At 50.8% G+C, this 22,778-nt stretch overlaps 10 protein-coding genes across 10 annotated transcripts; 6 read left to right on the top strand and 4 right to left on the bottom strand.

Annotated features, from left to right (window-relative positions):
* Nucleotides 1–427: 427 nt before the first annotated feature.
* AA0111_g2620 (hypothetical protein) lies at nt 428–1,529 on the top strand (the record flags this gene model as incomplete). The annotated part of the gene is made up of 3 exons (XM_028648412.1): nt 428–717; nt 778–959; nt 1,018–1,529. 3 exons carry the CDS (start codon nt 428–430, stop codon nt 1,527–1,529), a joined length of 984 nt encoding a protein of 327 aa, XP_028510299.1.
* A 70-nt stretch (nt 1,530–1,599) lies between these two features.
* Nucleotides 1,600–3,747, bottom strand: AA0111_g2619 (hypothetical protein; the record flags this gene model as incomplete). Its single annotated transcript, XM_028648410.1, has 2 exons — nt 1,600–2,575; nt 2,639–3,747. The coding sequence occupies 2 exons, from the start codon at nt 3,745–3,747 to the stop codon at nt 1,600–1,602; spliced, it is 2,085 nt and encodes a 694-aa protein (XP_028509962.1).
* A 303-nt stretch (nt 3,748–4,050) lies between these two features.
* On the top strand, nt 4,051–5,669 carry AA0111_g2618 (hypothetical protein; the record flags this gene model as incomplete). The annotated part of the gene is made up of 2 exons (XM_028648409.1): nt 4,051–4,201; nt 4,246–5,669. 2 exons carry the CDS (start codon nt 4,051–4,053, stop codon nt 5,667–5,669), a joined length of 1,575 nt encoding a protein of 524 aa, XP_028509963.1.
* Nucleotides 5,670–6,013: 344 nt separating this feature from the next.
* On the bottom strand, nt 6,014–7,454 carry AA0111_g2617 (Cell cycle serine/threonine-protein kinase; the record flags this gene model as incomplete). The annotated part of the gene is made up of 2 exons (XM_028648408.1): nt 6,014–7,146; nt 7,211–7,454. 2 exons carry the CDS (start codon nt 7,452–7,454, stop codon nt 6,014–6,016), a joined length of 1,377 nt encoding a protein of 458 aa, XP_028509966.1.
* Nucleotides 7,455–7,727: 273 nt separating this feature from the next.
* Nucleotides 7,728–11,576, top strand: AA0111_g2616 (Condensin complex subunit 1; the record flags this gene model as incomplete). The annotated part of the gene is made up of 3 exons (XM_028648407.1): nt 7,728–8,550; nt 8,601–11,353; nt 11,406–11,576. 3 exons carry the CDS (start codon nt 7,728–7,730, stop codon nt 11,574–11,576), a joined length of 3,747 nt encoding a protein of 1,248 aa, XP_028509967.1.
* Nucleotides 11,577–11,752: 176 nt separating this feature from the next.
* AA0111_g2615 (hypothetical protein) lies at nt 11,753–12,489 on the bottom strand (the record flags this gene model as incomplete). The annotated part of the gene is made up of 3 exons (XM_028648406.1): nt 11,753–11,838; nt 11,890–12,098; nt 12,236–12,489. The coding sequence occupies 3 exons, from the start codon at nt 12,487–12,489 to the stop codon at nt 11,753–11,755; spliced, it is 549 nt and encodes a 182-aa protein (XP_028509964.1).
* A 1,135-nt stretch (nt 12,490–13,624) lies between these two features.
* Nucleotides 13,625–14,324, bottom strand: AA0111_g2614 (hypothetical protein; the record flags this gene model as incomplete). The annotated part of the gene is made up of 2 exons (XM_028648405.1): nt 13,625–14,113; nt 14,169–14,324. The coding sequence occupies 2 exons, from the start codon at nt 14,322–14,324 to the stop codon at nt 13,625–13,627; spliced, it is 645 nt and encodes a 214-aa protein (XP_028509965.1).
* Nucleotides 14,325–14,810: 486 nt separating this feature from the next.
* Nucleotides 14,811–16,202, top strand: AA0111_g2613 (hypothetical protein; the record flags this gene model as incomplete). The annotated part of the gene is made up of 3 exons (XM_028648404.1): nt 14,811–14,888; nt 14,972–15,060; nt 15,110–16,202. 3 exons carry the CDS (start codon nt 14,811–14,813, stop codon nt 16,200–16,202), a joined length of 1,260 nt encoding a protein of 419 aa, XP_028509970.1.
* Nucleotides 16,203–17,735: 1,533 nt separating this feature from the next.
* Nucleotides 17,736–20,293, top strand: AA0111_g2612 (Potassium transporter 5; the record flags this gene model as incomplete). The annotated part of the gene is made up of 5 exons (XM_028648403.1): nt 17,736–17,933; nt 17,983–18,243; nt 18,292–18,334; nt 18,386–18,743; nt 18,790–20,293. The coding sequence occupies 5 exons, from the start codon at nt 17,736–17,738 to the stop codon at nt 20,291–20,293; spliced, it is 2,364 nt and encodes a 787-aa protein (XP_028509971.1).
* An 897-nt stretch (nt 20,294–21,190) lies between these two features.
* On the top strand, nt 21,191–22,474 carry AA0111_g2611 (hypothetical protein; the record flags this gene model as incomplete). The annotated part of the gene is made up of 5 exons (XM_028648402.1): nt 21,191–21,291; nt 21,350–21,395; nt 21,452–21,606; nt 21,658–21,769; nt 21,851–22,474. The coding sequence occupies 5 exons, from the start codon at nt 21,191–21,193 to the stop codon at nt 22,472–22,474; spliced, it is 1,038 nt and encodes a 345-aa protein (XP_028509968.1).
* Nucleotides 22,475–22,778: the final 304 nt, after the last annotated feature.

Below are 22,778 nucleotides of genomic sequence, written 5' to 3'. Positions count from 1 at the left end.
CGATGTGCGGCGACATCATAAGGAGGATTCATCTTGGTTTTGAAAGACCGCGACTTCGGCCTGAGACCCAGTTGTCACCGCGTGAGTACCGCCCGACCGTTCTCGGCCGCGACGTCCCTTGCCGATAAACCGTTTATTTGATTCTTGTAACAGTCTTGGAGGTTTAGTGTCGGCATGTGGGGAGTTTCGAGATGCAAATGGGCGCTAGATCTCGCCCGTTCTCGACCGTGATGTATGGAGCCGCAGGGTCTACCCCACACAGAAGCTTGTCTCTCCCCACAGCAAGCGGCCGTGGACGGGCGAGCCGGGATTATACCTCCGGGTGAGTGTGTAGTGATGCGAAGTATATCAATAAGTGACCGTTGATGACCATCGAGTCCATATCCACAAATTTACTTCACACACAGCATCACATTTCATTGCAACCATGGCACCTTTTCTTGACGAGAACGAGAGTATGAGCGCCCAGCAAAAGTATGGCGACTGGCGAGATGAATTCTATGAGAAGGGCTATGTAGTCCTCAAGGGCGTAGTTCCCAAAGAGCGAGCTCTAAAGTACCGCAACAAGATGATGGACTGGCTTGGCACCTTCCCCAACGACTTCGACATCAAGAACCCAGAGACATGGACCAAGGAAAATCTTCCCCAAAGCTTCAAGAATGGAATGTACCTGAACTACTGTGCTGCACATGAAAAATATGTCTGGGAGGCTAGACAGTGAGTACTTTCGATCACTAAAGACGCGTCAATGATGGTAGCTGATACTCTTGCGGAAAGGGAACCTGGTGTTTTGGAAGCCTTTGAGAAAATCTGGAATACGAACGAGCTTATTGTGTCATACGACACTATCAACCTGACACTGCCGAATGCATCGAAGATGGCTGGTTCAAAGCCATGGCCGCACGTGGATCAGGCACCCGAGCGGCAAGGCCTGTCTTGCGTACAGGGCATTATCAATCGTATGCCGAACCTCTTCTCGTGGATTTGCCTTAGTCAAACTGCTAATGTCATCTTTAGTCTCTGAGGCCGGACCCAAAGACGGCGGGCTTGTTGTAATGGAAGGTAGCGCCAAGCTCTTCGACCAGTTCTTCAGAGAGCACCCACCCGACCGAACCAAGGGCCCTTTGGCTGCTCTTCACTACGACTTCTACCCGTTCCAAGATTCGGATGTGAAGTGGTACGAGGACCATGGCTGCAAAATGGTCAAAGTTTGTGCTGAGCCTGGTGACCTGATCTTGTGGGACTCGCGCCAGATGCACTACGCTGTATACCCAGAGACCGACAATATCCGCACAATCATATATGCCTGCTATACCCCAGCTGCCATGGCATCCAAGGAAGATCTGGAGAAGAAGAAGGAGATCTTTGAGAAGTGGGAGGCGACGACACATTGGCCACACATTAACATCCACTCGCAAGGAAAGGCTAAGGTGGATGGAAAACTCGACCCGTGGGAGCGGACGGAGCCGTTGGAGAAGCCAGACTTGACCGAAAAGCTGCTCAAGTTGGCGGGTGTGAAGCCATATTGAGATCGGCGTATTGTAGTATATGAATCTCGTTGATAGAGACCAGTTCGTAAAGCCTTGTATAGCATACCCCTCACATCTGTGCGAACACTTCGTCCCAGTATTCAAAAGTGAATGTTTCCTGAAGCGTGTTGCCAATACCATCGAACATATCGATGTTCTCGTAGTTTCCATGGTGGGCAAAACCATCCATTGCAGGAGCCGAATTTGACAAGTCATTGCTGGTGCTATGGGCGGCCATGGATAGCTGCTGAAGTAGTGCATGGATGGTACGCGGTACTCCAGGAAGCTCAGAGTCGTGCCTCTCAAGTACAGGCAAGAGACCTTCAAGTACAGCCGAGCCTTTTGCAGCATGAATGGCAACCTCTGAGTGCTTCTTCAACTCCAGGAATGCCATTCTTAGAAGGTTGACGATTCGAAGTTTAGCATCGCCTCGGTAATCATGGGGATTTGCAAGCATGTCCAACGAGACATAGATAGCAGACGCGACCGTCGAAGCAGACACAACCCATACTAGTCTGTACATTCTAGGTGCGGGTGCTGCGTAATAATTCAGGATTCGGTTGGCCGACTGGAGGGCAAGGTGCCTGGAGTTTATCGGATCGTCCTCTGCATCTTTCGGGATTAACACACGCGCTATCGTCAGCGTTATGAAATCAAGAACGTAATGAATCAGATACCTCTGGAAAGGTATCCAGGGGTGCTGCGATTCCCAAATCCTATCATCTTCGTTGGCCGGGAAGCTTGGCGATAAGTGCAAAGGCAGATCTCGCCGGACAGTCTCAACCTCTTCTATGGCTTTTATGAACTTCAAGTTCGTTTGATGCGTGTTCGCTTTGATGTACAGATAAACGATGTAAGAAACACGGCACATGATCGAATGGTAGTGCGCCGGAGAAGGGGGAGCCAAGGTATTTGATTCGTGGGAGGCGGGACTATCAGTCATGAGACCTCTAGGCAGTATATAATCATCTTGCCTGCTGATGGTCGAGACATAACAGCAAAAACTGGCGGGTGAGATCGAAGGGGGTCGTGACCAACTTGCGAGCCTATGGATTTTCAGTTACATGGGTTATACTGACAAGTACGCGAGCTGCAGGGCAGGTACATACCAGTCCCGAATGACACAAGCCCACCATAGCCGACGCCCTAGCTCTCGCTGAGAAGGGGTCGACCACTCCGGTCTTCGGCAGAGATCCTTGGAAATGTTTACTTCGTTGCCAAGCTTGTGCATATCAAGACATCGTGCCATATTGGTTGCAAACCCAGTAATCAGCCACTCTCGCTGATGTTCTCCGAAATTAGAATGACACAAGGTTAGTACTGAAAGAGCCTGAACCACAGGGAGCGACGGTGAACCTGCAAACCCATATCTTTCGAGCTCCTTTAGCGCAGCCTCATACCAGAGGCGTGATGTGTGAACTGCGATAGAGACGGGATCGGCCAAAGGCGTGCCAAGTTGGGGAAGTTGGGTGACATCGGGGATTTCCTCAGGATCGGAATAGAGTATACCCACAGCCAGAACTGCAAGATAGACGACTAGCCATGGTCTTCGTTCGCGTTCGATGCCGGTCCCCAGTTGCGTACTTTGCCAAAAGTCTTCGTGTTCTCCGAAAAACATGTCGGCGTCAATAGCGCAGTGCAGCCAGCCAAGTCTGTGTAGAGAGAAGGTAACGAGCTGTACGCTAGCGTCTTTACTAGGAAGCAACAGATAGATCGGATCCGCAGCAGGCTCATATAGGCTATCTATAAGATCTTTCTCGCCACCTTCGCGTGGGCCATTGGTGGTGATACCGATGTCGAACTGCTCAAAGGCCGGGACCAAGTCTTCGAGTGATGCCGACGGTGCCGAATAATCGGTAGATTCGCTGGTACGGCTGTGTGCACACGGCTTCGACAATGCAAGAGCAGTCTCAAGCTCAGCAATCTGTGCCCTCAAAGCGCCTCGTTCGCGCAGCAAATCCTCGAGTTGGACGTCTTCTGCGCTTCCCGTATCCGAATCGGCGTAGACGGTAAGCTGTCCCCTGACGCGCACGATCGGCCGACGGCAGGAATTCCCGGCATTGCGGCGCACGCAGGGGTTGCAGGGGCTCTTCTTGTCGCAACGAATTTTCCGACGACTACACTCGACACACGAGCGCGACACGCGCTGCGACGTCTTGATGCCCGTTTCGCTCATGGTATGTGACGTACGTGGTGTTGTTGATTTGCCGAGGAGCATGAGGCTCAAAATCCTCGGCGCAGTAAGTACGTACCCCGCATGTCTTTCCCCCCTACCTGGACCGGGCCAATTCCCCACACTGCACACCTCTCTTCGGCTTAGCCCGCGTCCCCCACAATCCGTTCGCATTCATATTGGACTGGACGGCCCAGTGCGGGCGAGGTCCGGGTGAGCACTGATATCGTGTCGCGTTCCAAGCCACCAAGGAACTGTCATGGCCCATTTGGCTGCGTCCGCTTCGGACCTTCAGATGCTACAAATTGTTCGAGATGTCTCTCTTTTTTGCATCAGCAGCTGCACACCATGGCGCTCCACGACACCAAGAATGAAGCGAGTGCTCACATCGAGATAGTTGACGCACACAAAAAAGCTGCGAGGCCAGTGGTCGGTACCATCAGATTGTACGATGAGGACGGCATTGTGCTGATCCCGACTCCAAGCAGAGATCCTAATGGTAAGTTACAAAGCCAGCAAAATCAACTCAGCTAATTAGTGAAGATCCTCTCAACCTTCCGAAATGGCAGAAGTACATCATTTTGATTATTGTCGGCCTCTACGCGGCTACCGGAAATCTGATGGCCAGTGGCATCACTGCCATTCTTCCCATTGTACAGGCCTCGTACGGTGGAAACCCAAAAACCAGCGACCTCGCAACCTGGCCGGCATTCTACATGGGTGTCGGAAACCTCCTCGCAATTCCTGTAGCTCATGCCGTTGGGCGTCGACCTGTTTACCTTATGTCAACCATCGTACTGTCATTCGGATGCCTCTGGTGCGCTTACAGCGGAAGCTTGGAGTCGCATATTGCAGGCAGAGATGTCATGTCGATCGCTGCTGGGCAGGCTGAAGCACTTTGCCCAATCATCGTACAGGAAATCTTCTACCTTCACGAAAGAGGACACGTCATTGCTTGGTTCTGCTCGCTGCAGACACTTGGTACCGCAGCGTTAATTGTAGCAAGTTCTTATCTTGCCAATGATCTAGGCTGGAGGTGGTGGTACGGCGTCTTCGGGTGCCTGAGTGGGGCCATAGCCGTGCTCAGCATCATTTTCGTCGCAGAGACCAAGTACGAGCGCACCCTAGAGGCCCTGACCGGGCAAGGCATCGAGGAAGATGGCACGTTGGTTCCAGTCACTACCAACACTAAGCGCCCACTCGACACCGTCAACTACGCACCCCGTAGTTTCGTCAAAGACATGCTCCCCTGGAAAGGCCATGCACACTGGTCAAAGGCAATCGACTGCTGGAAGCAGATGTTCCAGATCATTTGGTTCCCCAACATTATCTGGTTAATCCTGATCAATTCTGCCGCCTTGGGCATCTACGTGCTCATGTCAGCGTTGTTCGCTGGTGTTCTAGTCCAACCGCCTTTTCTCTGGAACTTTGACATGCTTGGATACGTTTTCGCAGGACAGGTCGCCACCGCCGTTGCGGTGCCCTTCTTCTGTGGCGCCCTGAGCGACTGGGTTGTCAAGTTGATGAGTAAGAGGAACGGCGGCGTTAGTCAACCTGAGTACCGTATGCTTGCTCTCATCATTCCGCTGGTCTCCATACTGATCTCGACGATCATCTACGGCATGACTGCCCAACACCCCGCAGATTGGAGCTGGGCTGGTATCGCTGTAACACTCAACACCGAATACTTTGGCTTCGTCGGTATCGTAGTGTCAAGCTTTGTCTACTGCATGGACGCTTATCCTCAACGCATCGATGCCGCTCTTGTTCTCATTTGCTCGTTAAGGGGTTTTATTGGTTTCGGCATCTCTTTCGGGTCTATTGCTTTCGTGGAGAAAGCTGGGTATGAGGGTGCGTTCAACATTTGTGCCGGCATCATTGCAGCATTGATGTTTTTGGGTATCTTTGTTTACCTTTTCGGTGAGAAGATTCGTAAAATGACGCAGACATGTGCTCAGGATGAGTAAGTGGTTACAAAGAGGCAGAATCACAAATGTGATGGAACACGACCTACCTTGTGGATACGGTATTTTCTGCAAGTGAACACCACCAACGACTTTGGAAATGAGATACGAGAATGAAACATTAATGCACGTTATCATACGCTAAACTTTGCTTGACGGCCGGCCACAAGTGTTCGTGAACAGAAGTATATTTTTCACATGCCATTGACAGTGTGGAAGGGTATCGCAATAACTCATTGAGCCGCCGCTCCATAAATGGCCAAGAACTCCTGTAGTATGCCCATACCGTCATACGCCTTCCATGCTATTACTCGTACATCGTCATCGTATGGTCGTGATTGATGACCTTAGTCCTCTGCAAAGTCTTCTTTTGTGTCCTCGTCCACTTCGCTCTCCTCGTAAGCTTTCGTAATAAAGGGGTGCTTGAGCGCTTCAGCCGCCGTGATGCGCTTTGCAGGATTGCATTCCAGCAATTGGTACAGGAACTGGACAGCCTCCTTTTCATCTTCGTCCAGCTCCTTCTTCGGTTGTGTTTTGTCACCGGTGCGGCCTGTACACCATAGAATGATCTTCTCCAGACTATGTCCGCCCTCGCTGTAGCTGGGCACATTCGTCTCGAAAACCTGCCCGTGCAGAAGGGCTGTCTCCCGCATTTTTTTCCGTCCAAAAATGGTCGTGATCTCAAGAAGCGCATCGATGTCATCTGCACTGTGGAAGAACGGGAAGCGCTTTGAAAGCATGGTCAACAGAATGACACCGACACTCCAGACGTCGATGGAGACGGTCTGTTGAGTACACTTGAGCAGCACTTCAGGCGCGCGGAAGCCTCGGGTACCTGCGCGGTTAGCACGACGACTGTTCCGCGTATCGTTCTTTGGGTAGGCAGAAGTGGTGTGGCCCGCCGACTGGGTCTGCGCATAGACACTGTGCGTGATCTTGCGCCGGCGATCTTCCTCTTCTAAATGGCAGGGGCAGTGGTGCCAGTCTGTACCCTCGCGCTCCGCTAGACCAAAGTCGACAAGAACTCCACGGGACTGCGACGTGTTGTATAGAAAGTTGGTAGGTTTGACATCGCGATGAATGATGCCCTTCTGGTGTACCGCCGCTAGTGCTGTGAACAGACTCTTGAAGTAGCAGCGCATATGAGAGATGTCCATGTCGCGGTAATAATCGCGGAAGTCGCGGTGCTGGAAGTAGGGCAATACAGCAACAACCTGGTCCTGGTGGCGGAAGGCGGTAATGAGGGGACATACTGAGTCTGAATCCCTCAGATCATACAGCAGTTCGAGTTCGTTGAAGATGCGTATCGGACTGCTCGTGACGTAGATCTTCTTGATGGCGACGTAGTGGGGCTTCCGGGCGGATTGCCTCTTGTGTGCCAGGGGCATGGACTTGGTTCTCTCTCGCTCGTCGATGTCCCAGCTGTTGTTGTACTTTGTATACTCGAGGTCCTCAGCCTTGTACACGGTTGAGAAGGTTCCTGTGCGAAAGTGTTAGTCGAGCCCGCTACCCTGCATGCCGCAAGCCAATGATATAATACATACCCTCTCCAATGCGATTGATAAGTCGGAACCGCTTGTTGATACCGGCGAATGATTCTTCAAAGCGCGCCATGTCTTCTTGAACCGAGTCTTCGACTTCCTCGTCGCTGCTGTCAATGGTGCGCCCACTTTCTTCGAGCGGGTTCATGCTTTCGTCCTGGGTCACTTCGGCCTCGTCCTCCCTCATGTCGTCCTCGTGGACGTCGATGGTCTCTGCATGACGCAATGATGTGCGTGCCTTTGCCATTGTAGTGGTGGCTTGTGAAGCTGTGTCGGACGATGCGCGAATCTTGTTCGCGGTGTGGACGGCAGACGCGTTGGACCCTGTCTTGCTAAGCCGAAAGGGGCATACTGATGACAGAGCGCACGGGCCAATAAACACCCACGCGCTTTCGGGGCAGGTGCGACGGTTGCGGCCGCATCTTCGCTTTCACCGCGCAAGCAACCCCACCCTACCCCGGCGCTCATTTCGTCGCTCCTTGTTTCTGATTCTTGATTTCCCCAAGCGACTCTGAACATCATGGACGACCGGGTGGATTTTGACATCAATGAGGCGGTCAAGCTGTTCGACAGCGACCCTGCAGAGATTCCCACCCCCGAAGCCCCGCAAGCGCTGCAAGACTGCGAAGATGAGCCAGAATCGCTGTCGTCGCCCGGATTGATCAACAGCGAACTGAACCCTGTGGTCGATGCTGTGGCAGAGAGCCCAGATGCGATCACTCGCAGCTCTGTATTTGATACGCTGCAATTCCTCTTGAAGTGCGTCCCCGCGTATCCAGATACAAAAACATATGAGAGGGAACCCAATAGTAACCTATTCCGGCTATCTAGGCACTCGTCGCAAATACCACCCGCCATCCTGAGCAAGATCCTCGACCTCATAACCTCCGCTTTGTCCACGCAAGCCGACATCATCCACGCAGATCTCGAAGCCGAAGACCAAGATGCGATACCGCACCACAAGAACCTCCTGGAAATGTACGGCTTCCTTCTCAGATGGACCATCTCCGCCGTCGAGACGAGGGCGCTCGAGAAATCAGCCTCTGCACCAGCAGCGAGGGGGCGGGGTAAGGCTGCGAAGCCCAAGTCTGGTGGCGGCAAGGACGTCGTTTGGGACGCCTCAGCACAACTTGAGACGGCTCTCGATCGCATGAGCAAAGTACTGAGACTCAAGCTGGGTCGTATATTCGTCACCACGTCAGAGCGGGACACCTTCATTGGCCTCTTCACTAAGCCAGTATACCACATCCTCGAAAACGAGGCAAGAGTCAAGAACAATGCGATACGGAATCACTGCTTCAGGGTTCTGTGCTTTGCTGTCAAATCTCATGGACATGCTTACAGTACGTACGAGAAGCCTCTTTGGGGGTGCTCATGCTGACACTTGTGGTAGCTGCCCAGACGTCCATCAACCAGAGCTTGACATACTTCGAGCACCTGTCAGAACCTATGGCTGAATTTCTTTTCACACTTGCCGATGCTTTCGACTACCCACAACTCACTGAGGATGTCTTGAAGGACATCAGTAGCAAAGAGTTCAGCTCTACCGACCTGAAGGGACCAAAGTCCATCTCGACATTTCTTACTAAGATCTCCGAGCTCACTCCCCACCTCGTCATTCGCCAGATGACGTTGCTCGCGAATTTGCTCGATAGCGAATCATATACCCTTCGCTGTGCCCTTATCGAAGTCTGTGGAAATCTGATCATCATGCTTAGCAAGCTGAGCCAGGACGACCGCAGCGAGAATCATAAAGCACAGATCCGCATCTTCTTTGACGTACTTGAGGACAGGTTCCTTGACATCAATCCCTACTGTCGGGCACGAGTCATGCAAGTTTATATCAGGCTTTGCGATTTAGATCAGAAGTATACCAAACGCAGACAGAAGGTCGCCGAACTTGCCGCGCGTAGCCTGGAAGACAAGAGCAGCAACGTACGTCGCAACGCAGTCAAGCTGCTCGCAAAGCTTATTTCAACTCACCCGTTCACTACCTTTGACGGTGGATTACTATCGAGCAAAGATTGGACACGGAGGTTGGATGATGTCGACGCTCAGATCAACGCCCTACAACCTCCGGAAGAGCTTCGAGAGCGTGCGCCTGGTGACCAGACCGTAGACGAGACTCTGCTACAAGACGCAACCCAAGCTGATAACGGAGATGACGAAGGACCAAAACATCCTTCCGAGATGTCCGAAGAAGAGAGAGCCGCTGCGATTGAGAAGGCGCAAAAGGATGCTGCAACTGCGCAAGAGCTTGAGAAATTCCAGGCAGTTCGCAAGTACTTACTTGAAGCGCTTAAGTTCATTGAAGTTATCGACGATGCCGCTGAGATTGTCACTCAGCTGTTGTCGTCCAAGAACAAGAGTGAAGTCATCGAGGCCATGGACTTCTTCGTGACCGTCGACGCCTACAAGATCGCGAATGCTAAGCTCGGTATACGGAGGATGCTGCGCCTTATCTGGACCAAGGGCAATAGTGACGAAGGGAAGGGTGTTCAAACACACTTGCTGGAGTGCTACAAAGGCCTTTTCTTCGATGCGCCACCTGGATTCGATGCCAATGCAGTTGCCAACTATGTCTCGAAAAACATGATCAGTCTCACATTCGGCACAACTCCCGCTGAACTCACGTCTCTCGAGCAACTTCTCAGTACCATGAAGAAACAGGGACTGGTCAACGAACTGGTCATCCAGAAGCTTTGGCAGATATATGGATACCAGAAAAAGGACATCTCCAAGAACCAGCGTCGTGGAGCGATCATTGTTCTTGGCATGTTGGCACTCTCATCTCCGGACATCATCCAACAAGAGATGGAAGCATGCCTACGGATCGGCCTTGGGGAGCTAGGTCGACGAGATTTAGGCCTAGCACGCTACACCTGCATAGCGCTGCGTCGCATGAGTCCTCCACCTGGAAGGCAGGCCGCGCATGACACACCGATACAGACCGTTAAGCTTCCAAACGATCACGCAGTTCTAGTCAGGTTAGCCGCTATAACCGAGATGACGTCGGATAGTAAGGAATGGTATGGCGTAGCGGAACAAGCCATTAGTGCCATCTATGTCCTTTCGAAACATCCGGACGTGCTGTGCTCCGAGATCATCCGCAAGGTCACAAAGCGAGTATTTGGGGGGCATGTCAAAACTCAGTCGCGACCAACGTCGAGTTCCAGTGCCGCGGAACCAATGGAAATCGATGAGGAGATGCCTGATGCGCCTGCTATCGACGAGCCACAGGCAAAGAAGCAGAACTCTGCCCTTGCACTGTCCCAACTGCTCTTCGTTGTCGGACATATTGCTATCAAACAAATTGTTCACTTGGAGCTTTGTGAGCTTGAGTTCAAGCGCCGCAAGGCTGAAAAGGACAAGAAGACAGCAGCGACACCTCGGCAATCCATGGCTTCGTCGGGACCCACACCACTCAAGAAGGGTAGGAAGAGGGGATCTACGAAAGAGCCAACACCAGCGCCCGAGGAAGCAGATGATCTGGAACTCATGGCGGGAACGAATGAGGATGACTTCACCGAGGCTATCGCGCATGTGCGCGAACGTGAACTCCTATATGGCCCACACTCACTACTCGCGAATTTCGGTCCGCTCGTAGCAGACATTTGCGCCAACAACACATCGTACAATCACCCCACGCTGCAAGCGCAAGCTGCACTGTGCTTAGCCAAGCTCATGTGTGTCAGCTCAGAGTATTGTGAGACAAACCTTGCTTTGCTTCTTACCATCCTCGAACGAAGTCAAGATGCAGTTGTACGTAGCAATCTCGTCGTGGCACTTGGTGATATGGCCGTTTGTTTCAACCATCTCATTGATGAGAACACCGACTTCCTCTACCGCCGTCTGAACGACGGCGACCCCAGTGTCAAGCGGACATGTCTCATGACTCTCACTTTCCTGATTCTAGCTGGACAGGTCAAGGTCAAGGGCCAGCTAGGCGAGATGGCCAAGTGCCTTGAAGACAGCGACAAGAAGATCGCAGACATGGCACGCATGTTCTTCACTGAGTTGTCAACGAAGGACAATGCTGTGTACAACCAGTTTATCGACATGTTCAGTGTACTCAGTGCCGATTCAGCGCTGAGCGAGGATGCACTGAAGAGGATTATTAAGTTCTTGGCAGGATTTATCGAGAAGGTATGCTCACTTTTCCACCCTAAGCTTTTATTCAGACACTGACCACTACCAGGACAAACACGCCAAGCAGCTATCCGCAAAACTCGCGTCCAGGCTCCCACGAGCAGAGAGCGAGAGGCAGTGGAACGACGTCGCGTACGCATTGGGTCAACTTCAGCACAAGGATGAAGAGATACAGAAAATGGTCTCGGAAGGTTTCAAGGTGGTTCAAGCAAACGCTTAAGCTGCGTCTTTATGTTTCATGTTCGATTCTTTACGATTGTATGAACACAATGATACCCTGGGTTCGGTTGGATCGGGGTGGATAAGCATTGGCGTTTGGGGTTGCATAGGGTACATTGATGTATATGACATATGATATGGTGTCTCCATTTTTCTAGCACAAGCAAAGGGTACTGCTTAAGCCATGAAGCCTGCACCTACAGCAAGGAAAGCCACCATCCACCATACAAGCGTCAAAGGTGGTCGGTCCATATTCGCTGCACCTTTCAAAGAGTTAGTGTGTGATAGCACCGGCAAAGTATGCATTTGCTCACCTTCGTCGTCATCAGGGCTCGCAGATTCGCTCTGCTCCGCCGCACTTTCTGTCGGCGTTGGGGTGCCACTGCTGGTACCCTGATTACGAAAATCATTCTCTTCACCAAAGTAACAAGGAAAGCCGTGACCTTCGACGTCAGACTCGGGAAAGACGTCGATGACACACTCTTTCCAAGCTTCCTGGTCTTCTTCTGCTACCTCGCAGTACCTGTCGAGTGATGGTGTCAGTATTATGTCAATCAATTGTTATCGGTTCATCGAAGCTATAAGAAGAACAAGAGCGCGGACGATAATGAAAACAGGAGCAGTGTAGGGCAAGAGATGGAGAGAATGGAAACAACATACTGTACACAATCCCCATAAACATAGACCTCAGCACCTTCCTTGCAGCATGACGATAGATTGGGAATGGTTTCGTTGTGGTTATAGGCGCAGTAGGGTGGTGCAACGTCCGCAGGACGCAAGCTCCATGAACCAAAGGGGGAGCAGTTTGATATGACGAAGTCACTGGGGCCGGGACTGTTGGGGAGGGTAGGAGTAGGTAGTTCGGAGATGGGAATGTTGGTACTGAATAGTTCTATGCTTGTAACTGCAGACATGACTGGTAACACAACACGGATGAGAGGAGTAGTTGGTACGGGAGATGTAGTGATCGGTCGAGACGAACAACGATGAATGTTGGTACTCAACTTCCCTACTTGTACCCCATCGACAATACAAGGCGACCCATGTGCGTCAGTCGATATCTTACCTGCTTGCTTGTTCATCTTGTTCTAACATTCAGTTTGATTTGACGTCACAACATTGCACCTGATCAAATGCACCCGCCTTGCATCCTTCGCGTCTGGTATTGTATCATAGCCAGTCGGATCTCCGGCAAACGCCTGCTGAGCAGCCAAGGTCGGCTGTGGTGATGCTATACATAAGTGGGATTTTAACCGTTGATGAGTAGCACCAAGTGGTATGCCAATGAGGGTCACAGCCCAAGAGCGAATGCTGAAAGGAGTAATGGGAGCGCTGACCGCAATGTCATCAAATCGATATGTCTGCTTCGCGAATGACGATCCCCCGTTTGTATTCTTCGGGTTTACCCTTGGATTAGAACAGAACAGGCCGGGTATCCGGCAAACGCCTCTTGACCAGCCACTATATATATATAAGCGACCCTGTAGATATCCACCTAGGATCCCTAGTGCCCAAACAGTACATCTATTACGATGGAAATCCACCACACTCCCCAAAAGCAAAAGCCTGGAGAAACCATGGGAATTTCGGATGCCGGCACGCCAAGATTTTTGATAGCGGATCGTAAAAGGGAAATCTGGGGCAGCATGGGCGGTAGCACGCCCAACCACTATCACTTCTCTATGTACTAAAATGTCATGTCGGTCTAACTTATTGTCTTGATGGTTTAGTTACTTGCTATTCTATGCTTACACCGGTAGGACGTTTCAATGTCATGCATGGCATGGTCTCTTTCGGATCTGTACAACGGTTCCAAGCGCCAAGGACTTCGTTCGACAGACTGATGGTGACGTAGTAAGACAGATGAGAGCCAATGTGAAAGCCGAGCATTGATCATAACCGAACGCTGCGGGTCTCTGTGGGCGATAATTACCATCAAGGAGAACGTAGGGGTTGAACGATGCGCTGCCATTACTCACCGTGTAGGCAGTTTTGGCTATGTCTGATGTGTACACAATATGTTCTACAAAGTTTCCCTCATCATCTGCCTCATGCGGTCTGCTTCCTTGCAGCTTTGACTTTGCTCTCCGCCTCAACTTCTGCTTTCGTCTTCTTGCCCTGCTCCACTCTTCTCGTCTTTGCCGTCTTCTGTTGACCAGCCTGTCCATCGTGCGCCTCAGCCCGTGCCTTCTCTGCTTCAGTGTGTCTCCTCATTGCCTCCATGGCTTCCTCAAGAGTCGGTATTTTTAAGCCCTGCTTCCTTGCCTGCGCCAATCTCTGGATGCTCGTCTGTCTTCCCCGCTCCGCTGCCCTTACGTCCTTCAATAATCGCTCTTTGACGCGTTGTTCGTCTAATTGTGCTTGGGAGAGGACTGGTGGTCGGTTTTCTACGGGTTCGCCAAATGGTGCGACGATGGATGTTACGACGTGGTGGATGACTTTGGAGGTGCGGTGTCCGGATGTTATGCGCACAATGTCTCCTTCAACGACGGAGTTGTTAGGGTCGCGGGCTATGTATGTTTTGGGGGCTGGGAAGTGCTGTTTTATCGTCAGCACTGGCATGGTCTTGTGTACGATCGTCGAGCCAACGCACTTTTCTGAACTTCTTATTCCATTCTTGTTCTGCGACGCGCACCCGTACGGCTTTGGACATCTTGCCCGCCGAGACTACGACGCCAACTTTATGACTCGTGAGGCATTGTGGGACGATTGGTTTGCCGGCTACCGCTTTGGTCGCTATCGACGCCATGGTGGGTGGGTGGATGTGCAGTTGGGTGAGGGTGGTGTGGTGATTGCGGAGGTCCTGCGGAGGTTTCCTAGCGCGGGATGCGCACGCAAAAGTTTATTCCAAGGGCCGTATAGTAAGACGGCAACTCAATACGTCCTCGTATCGTGTCTGATCGCGGGTCGGAGACGTGAGCGGTGGTGCAGCCTCAATTGACTGCTGTCGCGCTGGAATTGCTACGCATGAAAAGTGAAGTCGGTAATGCCAAGGCTTAACTCCGATTGGTCGCATAATCAACGTTACTGCTATCGTGTCCCATTCGCAACTTCCCCATTTCAAGTCACTTTCCGTTCACAACACTCCATTTCCTTCTTTTTGGCGTCGCTTGCTCTCGCCTCATATCTGCGAATTCATGTAGACGTTTGCCCTTGCAATTACATCGGATACTTATATTCCGTCCGCTCACTTTCGCAACTTCGACATCGCCGTTGGCGCGATTCATAGTACAAGATGCTCCTACGGATAGCGCTGTTCTTTGTGGTCGCCTGTTTAGCACTTCTAGTTGTTGGCGCAGAAGATTACTACAAGGTATGCAGAGAGCATATTTGTATTTGCTTTGGTCTTCACCTCACTTCCAAGTTGAAGCATGTTGGCTAACATAGACGATGTAGCTACTGGGCCTCAAGAAAGATGCCTCAGATCGCGAGATCAAGAAGGCCTATCGAACGCTGAGCAAGAAGTACCATCCAGACAAGAACCCGTACGGCTACAAGTCCTAGAATCCTGCCTAGATCTCTAACCTTTTACAGTGGTGACGATGAGGCGGGCAAGAAGTTCGTCGAGGTAGCTGAAGCCTACGAGGTTCTTAGTGAGAAGGAAACACGGAAGATCTACGACCAATACGGCCACGATGGTATCCAACAGCACAAGCAAGGCGGCGGTCCACGTCAACACGATCCCTTCGACCTCTTCTCGCGCTTCTTCGGCGGCTCAGGACACTTCGGACATCAAGGAGGAGAGCGCCGAGGGCCAAACATGGAAGTGCGAGTATCACTGCCACTCCGCGACTTCTACAACGGCCGAAAGACGGAGTTCACAATTGAGAAACAGGCGATATGCTCGGCCTGCGAGGGCTCAGGCTCGGAAGATGGGCATGTAGAGACATGTGGCACATGCGGTGGACGCGGTGTCAGAATCCAACGACAACAACTCGCACCCGGCCTATTCCAGCAAGTACAGATGCATTGCGACCAATGTCACGGCAAAGGAAAGACGATCAAGCATCCATGCCCTGTCTGCAGTGGTAGCAGAGTTATCCGTGAAGCCGAAACTCACACTCTCGAAATCGAGAAGGGCATGCCCAAGGGTGTACGTGTCACCTACGAGAACGAAGCTGACGAAAGCCCCGATTACGTTGCCGGTGACCTCATCGTACACCTCACTGAGGCGGAGCCCGCAATGGGAGAACAAGAGCACGAGCGCACAGACGGAACCTTCTTCAGGAGACGAGGTAAAGATCTCTTCTGGCGCGAAGTTCTTTCTCTTCGAGAGGCATGGATGGGTGGTTGGACACGTAATGTCACACATCTGGACGGCCACATTGTACAACTTTCCCGTAAACGTGGCGAGGTCGTCCAACCCAATCTCGTTGAAATTGTCAAAGAAGAAGGTATGCCAATATGGCACCAACACCTCGAGAACAACGAGGGCCTGCAGTTTGGTGACTTGCACGTTGAATACGTGGTCGTACTACCCGATCAAATGGAAAAGAGTATGGAGAAGGAATTCTGGAGTGTCTGGGAGAAGTATCGTGCGAAGAAGGGCGTCAGCATCGATGCCGAGTTGAACAGGCCACAGGAACCTATCAAGATGCCCGAACCAGATGCGCACGACGAGTTATAGGACATACTCTAGAAGTGGATGCCTTCGGCTTACTCACAGCGCATAGGAGACACATGGAAGAGGATGCTGAGATGAGCGATGTGTTCAGTGCTTGCATGAATTAAGCGTGGTATACCCGGTGATGACGCGGAGTTGGGGAGTCGCTTGCGGCATCGATTTGGTACATAGACCGCTTTCTGATATATTAGAACAATACATATATATATATACATGAGTTCCTATGGAATGGATCTTTCAGAATATTCCATAGTTGTGGCCATTACTAGTTGAAGCGCGTGTGCTCTACAATCGCTTGTCGCTTTAACCCGTCTCCAGAAGCCATGGGGTGCGCACGTGGATCTTTGGAAACTTCGAAAGCTTCTCAACACCGCGAGAGTGGTAAATCGATACACTCTTGCGTGTGTGGTTAGTGAAGTAGCTATATCGCCCACGAGGAGTATTATGGAAGCTCGCTGCCGACGTATTTAGACCTACTAACTATAATTCAAACTTGAAGTGGCGTGTGGTCTTACATCACAGATGACTCGCTTGTCAACTCCAGAAAGAGAGACAAATCCAAGCATGATCTATTCTTTAATTATTTTGTCGACAAGAACAGTTCCACATGAGTGGGTTGAAGTCAACGTCGAGTGATAGAACCGGAGGAAGCCAGTATAGAAGGAGCGACTCAGGGGGCGTTTATAGGTTTGACCAGCTTTTAGATGCACATACGCCTCTGCTAAGATCATCTCCGTGGCCTTGTGCACATTGTAAGCAGAGATACTATAGATACGAGCAGAACAAATCACTTGCTAAGCTGCGTTGTAGATGTCGAGTGAAGCTTAGATTAGGTTGTCCATGAAGGCGAATACAGTGCGGCAGCGAGCGTTCGACGCGTAGTCGAAACGACCCCACGGGCAGCGAAGAAGGTCAGACCAAGCATTAGCAGTTTGTCCCACTTTTGTCTTAGTGCGTCTGGTGATTGGCCTAATGAAGATCTTAGCTGCACCCTGAGCGAACACTGCAGCTTCCCGTTACACAAACTTCAGCTGATCGTCCCGCATAGAAGCCTGCATTGTACAGACTCTGACCTCTGACGATGGAAGTTGGTGATCACTCTACACCTTGATGGCATGATTGTATCCTCGTCAGGTTTCTGAGTATGGTATCCTTCAGGATCCGAGGACTAAAGCCTGCTTTTAGCCATCGCCGCTGGCAACAACCCATAGGGTGCGGGATTTAAGGAAACGCGACATTTTCCTTTGCGGCGCCGAAAAGCAAGCTCTACAAGTTACATACCCCGCGCGCCGACGCTCAAAGAAAAATGCCGCAGTGCTGCGCCTTCCTGCTTAAACATGATCCAGCTAACTACACGTGGGCAATTTGCTCTCACGATAAGCATAGTGCTAAGAGCCAACCAAAGCTTTGCGCCGGTAGCAGGAGCTTGTTACTCGATGAGATTGTCAGACAGCCACAGCCCTAGCAAGATAACAGGATGGTATAAGTCTTGCGAGAGTGCTTTACTGTCTTCGCGTACAACTCCCACAGCCTAATATGGATACCTCAATTCATTTCGCAGATGCAGAGGTGCATCCAATTCGGACGCAGTCTGTGGGTGGAGTGTACCCTATGCGCTCACGCACGAAGTCGCATGTGAACAGGACTTCCGTAGATGCGAAGATTAGCGAACTGGAAGACGCGGAAGACGAAGATGCTGGTCTGCGCGATGAGCGCGATTTTAAACGCAGCCAGGTACGGGCGTACACGACTGGTGCGAAACCAGCCTACTGACAGGACGCAGGTATTCAGTCTCACACAGATCCTCGTCCTCGCGTACCAATCTACCGGTGTCATCTATGGCGACATTGGGACATCCCCCCTCTATGTTTACTCCTCGACGTTTACAGAGGCTCCTACTCGAATCAATCTGCTTGGTGCTTTGTCGCTGATATTGTGGTCTGTCACCTTGATGGTCACTGTCAAATACGTCTTGATTATTCTGCACGCCGACAACGATGGAGAGGGTGGTACATTCAGCACATACTCTCTCCTCTCAAAATATGTATGCTACTCAAACTCACACATGATCTTCGGCCACTAATGCATGCAGGCGAACATTGCCAACAGAGATCCTCGTGAAGCTACTCTGATACGTGAGTGTGCTTCCTGCACTAGTTCCTCATCTATACTGACTCTTTTGGCAGGCATGCAGCGACACAATACAAACGATCTGGGCCGGTCCACGAGAAATATTCGCTCAACGATCGAAAAGTCCAAGTTCTTTCGCGGCTTGCTGCAGGTCATTGGTGTACTCGCCGTATCGATGGTCATGGCTGATGGCGTGCTGACTCCTGCTCAATCCGTCTTGGGCGCCGTACAAGGTCTCAACGTCGTGAAGCCCGACATCGAGAAGTCTACTATTATCGGTGTTACATGCGCTATTCTTGTTCTTTTGTTCGTCGTACAGCCGCTTGGTATTTCGAAACTAACGTTCGTCTTCTCACCCATTGTCATTTTATGGCTGGCCTTGAACGCTGGATTCGGTATATACAACTTGGCCAAGTAAGTATTCTTGTTGCATCATAGTACCCCTGACTAATAGTTCTAGGCACGATCATACGATCTTGAAGGCTTTCAACCCTTTCTATGCGTTCGACTACCTGATAAGAAACAAGTATGAAGGATGGAGGAGCCTTGGAGGTATACTCCTCGCCTTCACAGGTGTTGAAGCTCTGTTTGCCGATATTGGAGCTTTCAGTCGTCGTGCGGTTCAGATCAGTTGGCTTGGATACGCCTATCCTTGTCTTCTCCTTGCCTACAGCGGCCAGGCTGCGTACATCAGTGTACACCCAGAGGCCTACTCCAACCCTTTCTACAACTGTGCTCCGCCGGGATGGCTCATTTTCTCGCTTATCGTAGCTATCGCAGCTGCCATTGTCGCGTCACAGGCTATGATCACTGCGACATTCCAGCTCCTTACCCAGATCATGAAGCTCTCGTACTTCCCCCAGATCAAGGTTGTTCACACTTCGACAACCTACCATGGACAGTTGTACATTCCAAGCATCAACTGGCTTCTCATGATCGGCACTGTACTCGTTGCTGCCATCTACAACAACACAACATCCTTGGGTAATGCCTACGGTGTATGCGTCATGTTCGTCACATTCTTCGACACGTGCATGGTCACGCTTGTTGCAATCTTGGTGTGGCGCATCAAGCCATATTTCGTGCTTCTCCCTTGGCTTACTATCGCTGCTCTGGACGGCGCATACCTATCCTCGGCACTTACCAAAGTACCAGATGGAGCCTGGTTCACTATTCTTCTGGCCTGTCTTCTCGGATCCATATTCATTCTCTGGCGTTTCGGCAAAGAGCAACAGTGGGGTGCGGAAGCTAGTGATCGCTTCCCAACAACACACTTCGTCAAGACATTACAAGACGGCCGCCTTGAATTGACCGAGATGTTTGGCAGCAAATCAGTCGGAACCATGGAGGGTTTCGGAATCTTTTTCGACAAAGCTGGCGAGACGACTCCTATTGTCTTTAGTCAGTTCATTCGAAAGCTGGTGACGATCCCCGAAGTTATCGTTTTCTTTCATCTTCGGCCGCTAGAGGTACCTTTCGTTGCCCCGGACAATCGGTACAGCGTTTCACGACTAGCAATTCCCAACTGCTACCGATTAGTAGTACGCCATGGGTATATGGACGAAGTCATTACACCAGATTTGGCCTCCCTCATCCATGAGAAAGTTCGCAACCACATCGTCGCACGGGCTCTTGAACGCGAAGGTGAGATACCTACGAAGGCTACCAGCGTTCAGACTGAAAAGAACGGTACTGTTGAGACTGTCGCTGGAAGCGGCATATCTACTCCAACACGTAGCTCAACGACCTCCGCGCGCTTAGAAGCTCTCGAACGCGCATACAACCACGAGGTATTGTACATCATCGGCAAAGAAGCAATGAAGGTCAAGGTTGGCACAAACATCATCAGACGGTTCTTCCTAAAGGCTTTCTTGTTCATCCGGGAGAACTCGAGGGCGAAGATTGCTAGTTTAAGTGTTCCGATGGACAAGGTTATCGAAGTTGGTTTTGTTAAGGATGTCTGATTTAGGCATTTGTTACCTGGCAACATGAGGCCAGAAGATTTCATCATACATCGGTGCGTTTGCAAACGACTCCATATAATAAACATTGACCTGATAAAACCTTTACATGATGGTTTTGTCTTCTCGATTTTGCAAGTGCTAACGAATTGCGTTGGTGTGCCTTCCGAAACATCATTCGATCCCTTTACGCTCCGCCTCGTTCTGATCAATTTCTCGTGGCTCTTTTCGGACCCCAAGGGCTTGTCTTCATGCGCGGTTTGGCGAAAGTGGTATCGCTTATGCGCATCGACATTGCCAAGGCGGAGGCGCCGTTACCTTGCCGCGTATCACGTCGTCTCGGTCATAGCTGCCCACTCCGCTCACTCCGTCATGTTCAGCAGTTCCTCGCGTTCCGAGAACGCGTACTGCCCGAGATGGTGGGTTCTAATTGCTTGTGATCAGCGTCTAAATTTCCGAAGATGACAACGAAAACATGTGGCTTTACAAGGTCCACGTTGGATCGTGCCGCATGCCGTGCCGTGGCGTGTATCCCCGTTGCGCCAAACAAATCAGCGCGCCGGATGAGGCGTGACGATGTTCTGTTATTTCTTCTTTGCATGAGTGCGATCTTGGGCATCATTTAGGGTAGAGGCTTGGTCCCCGTGCAGGTGTACCTGAAATGAGTCGCTTCGCCTCCGCCTTGCGTAGTGGATGGTCTGTTTACTCCCTTCTCCGGCGCTGACTCCCGAATCTGCTGTCTCAGCATGGCGATAGATCTTTATGAATGGGCGTATGCCGTCGCTTACATCACTTTCTCTATCGGATTACTGTCATCCATTGCGCGTTTCTACTCTCGCGCACTGATTTTAAAATCATGGGGTTGGGATGATACAGCTTCGTGTGCTGTACTGGTACACTATGGCCAACCTACGAAGTCTCTACCACTGCTTACTGTGCCAGGTCGTTAGTATTGTCCACCAAGTTGTTTTGCAAATGTTCCTAAATCTAGGATGTGGCAAGTGAGTTGAAGTGTGAAAGTTTGAGGCATGACGAAGACTTCCCCTCTGACTGCAATAGGTCAGGCAATCTAAATTGCAGCTTTCAGTCCCTTGATCTTCTTCGGGTAAGTCTTCAGCATAGCACCATCTCAAGAGATACAAGAGCTAAACCAGCACACAGACAGCGTTTATTGAAGAGATTGTTATCTACGGCGCGCATTCAGTCATCAAGATTACCTTCCTTTTGTTCTACCTACGGCTCTCTGTCGACCTGGTGTTTCGCAGCCTAGTTTATCTTGGCTTTGCACTCGCATTCTCCGTCTTTCTATCTAGTCTGTAAGTCATATGATCCTACCTTTCACAGCGTCGCAGACTGATAGTATCTAGGCTTATGACAGTCTTGCAATGCGTGCCTTTTGAGAAGATCCTCAATCCCATGTTGCACCCCGAGGTTACTTGCATCGACATGCGTACTATCATGCTCACTCCACCTATTCTTGTACGTAGTGACTCTCGGCACCGTTGCATTGTAGTTCGTCGTCTCTGCATACTGTATGAATACTGACGGATAGTTTCCTAGAACATTCTAATGGACCTCTATATCATCTGCCTCCCGATGCCCTCCGTTCTGTCGCTCCGAATGAACTTGCGTCGCAAAGTTACTGTTATCTCCGTTCTCGCCTTTGGTATAATCTCCGTCACCGTCGCGATCCTCCGCCTACCAGTCCTTATATCTGTGTCCTCGATGAAGACAGATGCCTCGATAGATGTAGGGAAGATGATCATTGTTGCATCGTTCGAGGTCCAATGTGCCATTGTGGCGGTTAACCTGCCTGCGATGAAAGCACTTTGGACTAAGGTCAGAGGTAAATACAGCTCAGCCGGCAGTAATGAGCCATCCTTGGAAAACCTATACTCCCTCTCTTTTATACGTAGAGGCAAGCGGGGCGAGCGAAACAAGCACTCTTCTATGGGATCCATTACGAGGCTGGAGAATGGTCTTACCACTAACGAGTCGCAAGAAGAGCTCGTCGAAGGCAAAGTCAAACAACAAGGATTAGCAACAGGTGAAATTAAGGAGCTACATTTCACCAACTCAGGAGGTTTGCGACAGCAGCCGACCGTCACTATGACTGATGTATATGCGCAAGGCTCACCTAACATGGCACTACAACAAGCAAGTTGCTCCGGAAATTTACGATAGACTTGGGTTATGACTCGAAATGCTGAAGTACTCTATACTTTGATCTTGAAATCGCAGCCCTTAATGCTTCACCTAGTGTTGTGGCCATGACTCCTTGGAGAAGTTTGTAGGATTCCGTCCTTGTCCGCGCTAACAGGGCATAAAGTATCGATTGGGTTAGAGTTGCATCCCACTATTCCTAATTGATTCGAGATCCGAGACCAAGACTCCCATCCCACTTCGCTGTGCCGCAGCATATCTTCCGGCTCGCGCAGAATCTACGGCTCAAGGTTTTGTACAAACCAAAGTAGCTCTTGGGTATTCT

Source organism: Alternaria arborescens, assembly GCF_004154835.1.
Source record: "Alternaria arborescens strain FERA 675 chromosome Unknown contig_4, whole genome shotgun sequence".
NCBI classification, from domain to species: domain Eukaryota; kingdom Fungi; phylum Ascomycota; class Dothideomycetes; order Pleosporales; family Pleosporaceae; genus Alternaria; species Alternaria arborescens.
This window is presented reverse-complemented; position numbering and strand designations above follow the sequence as displayed.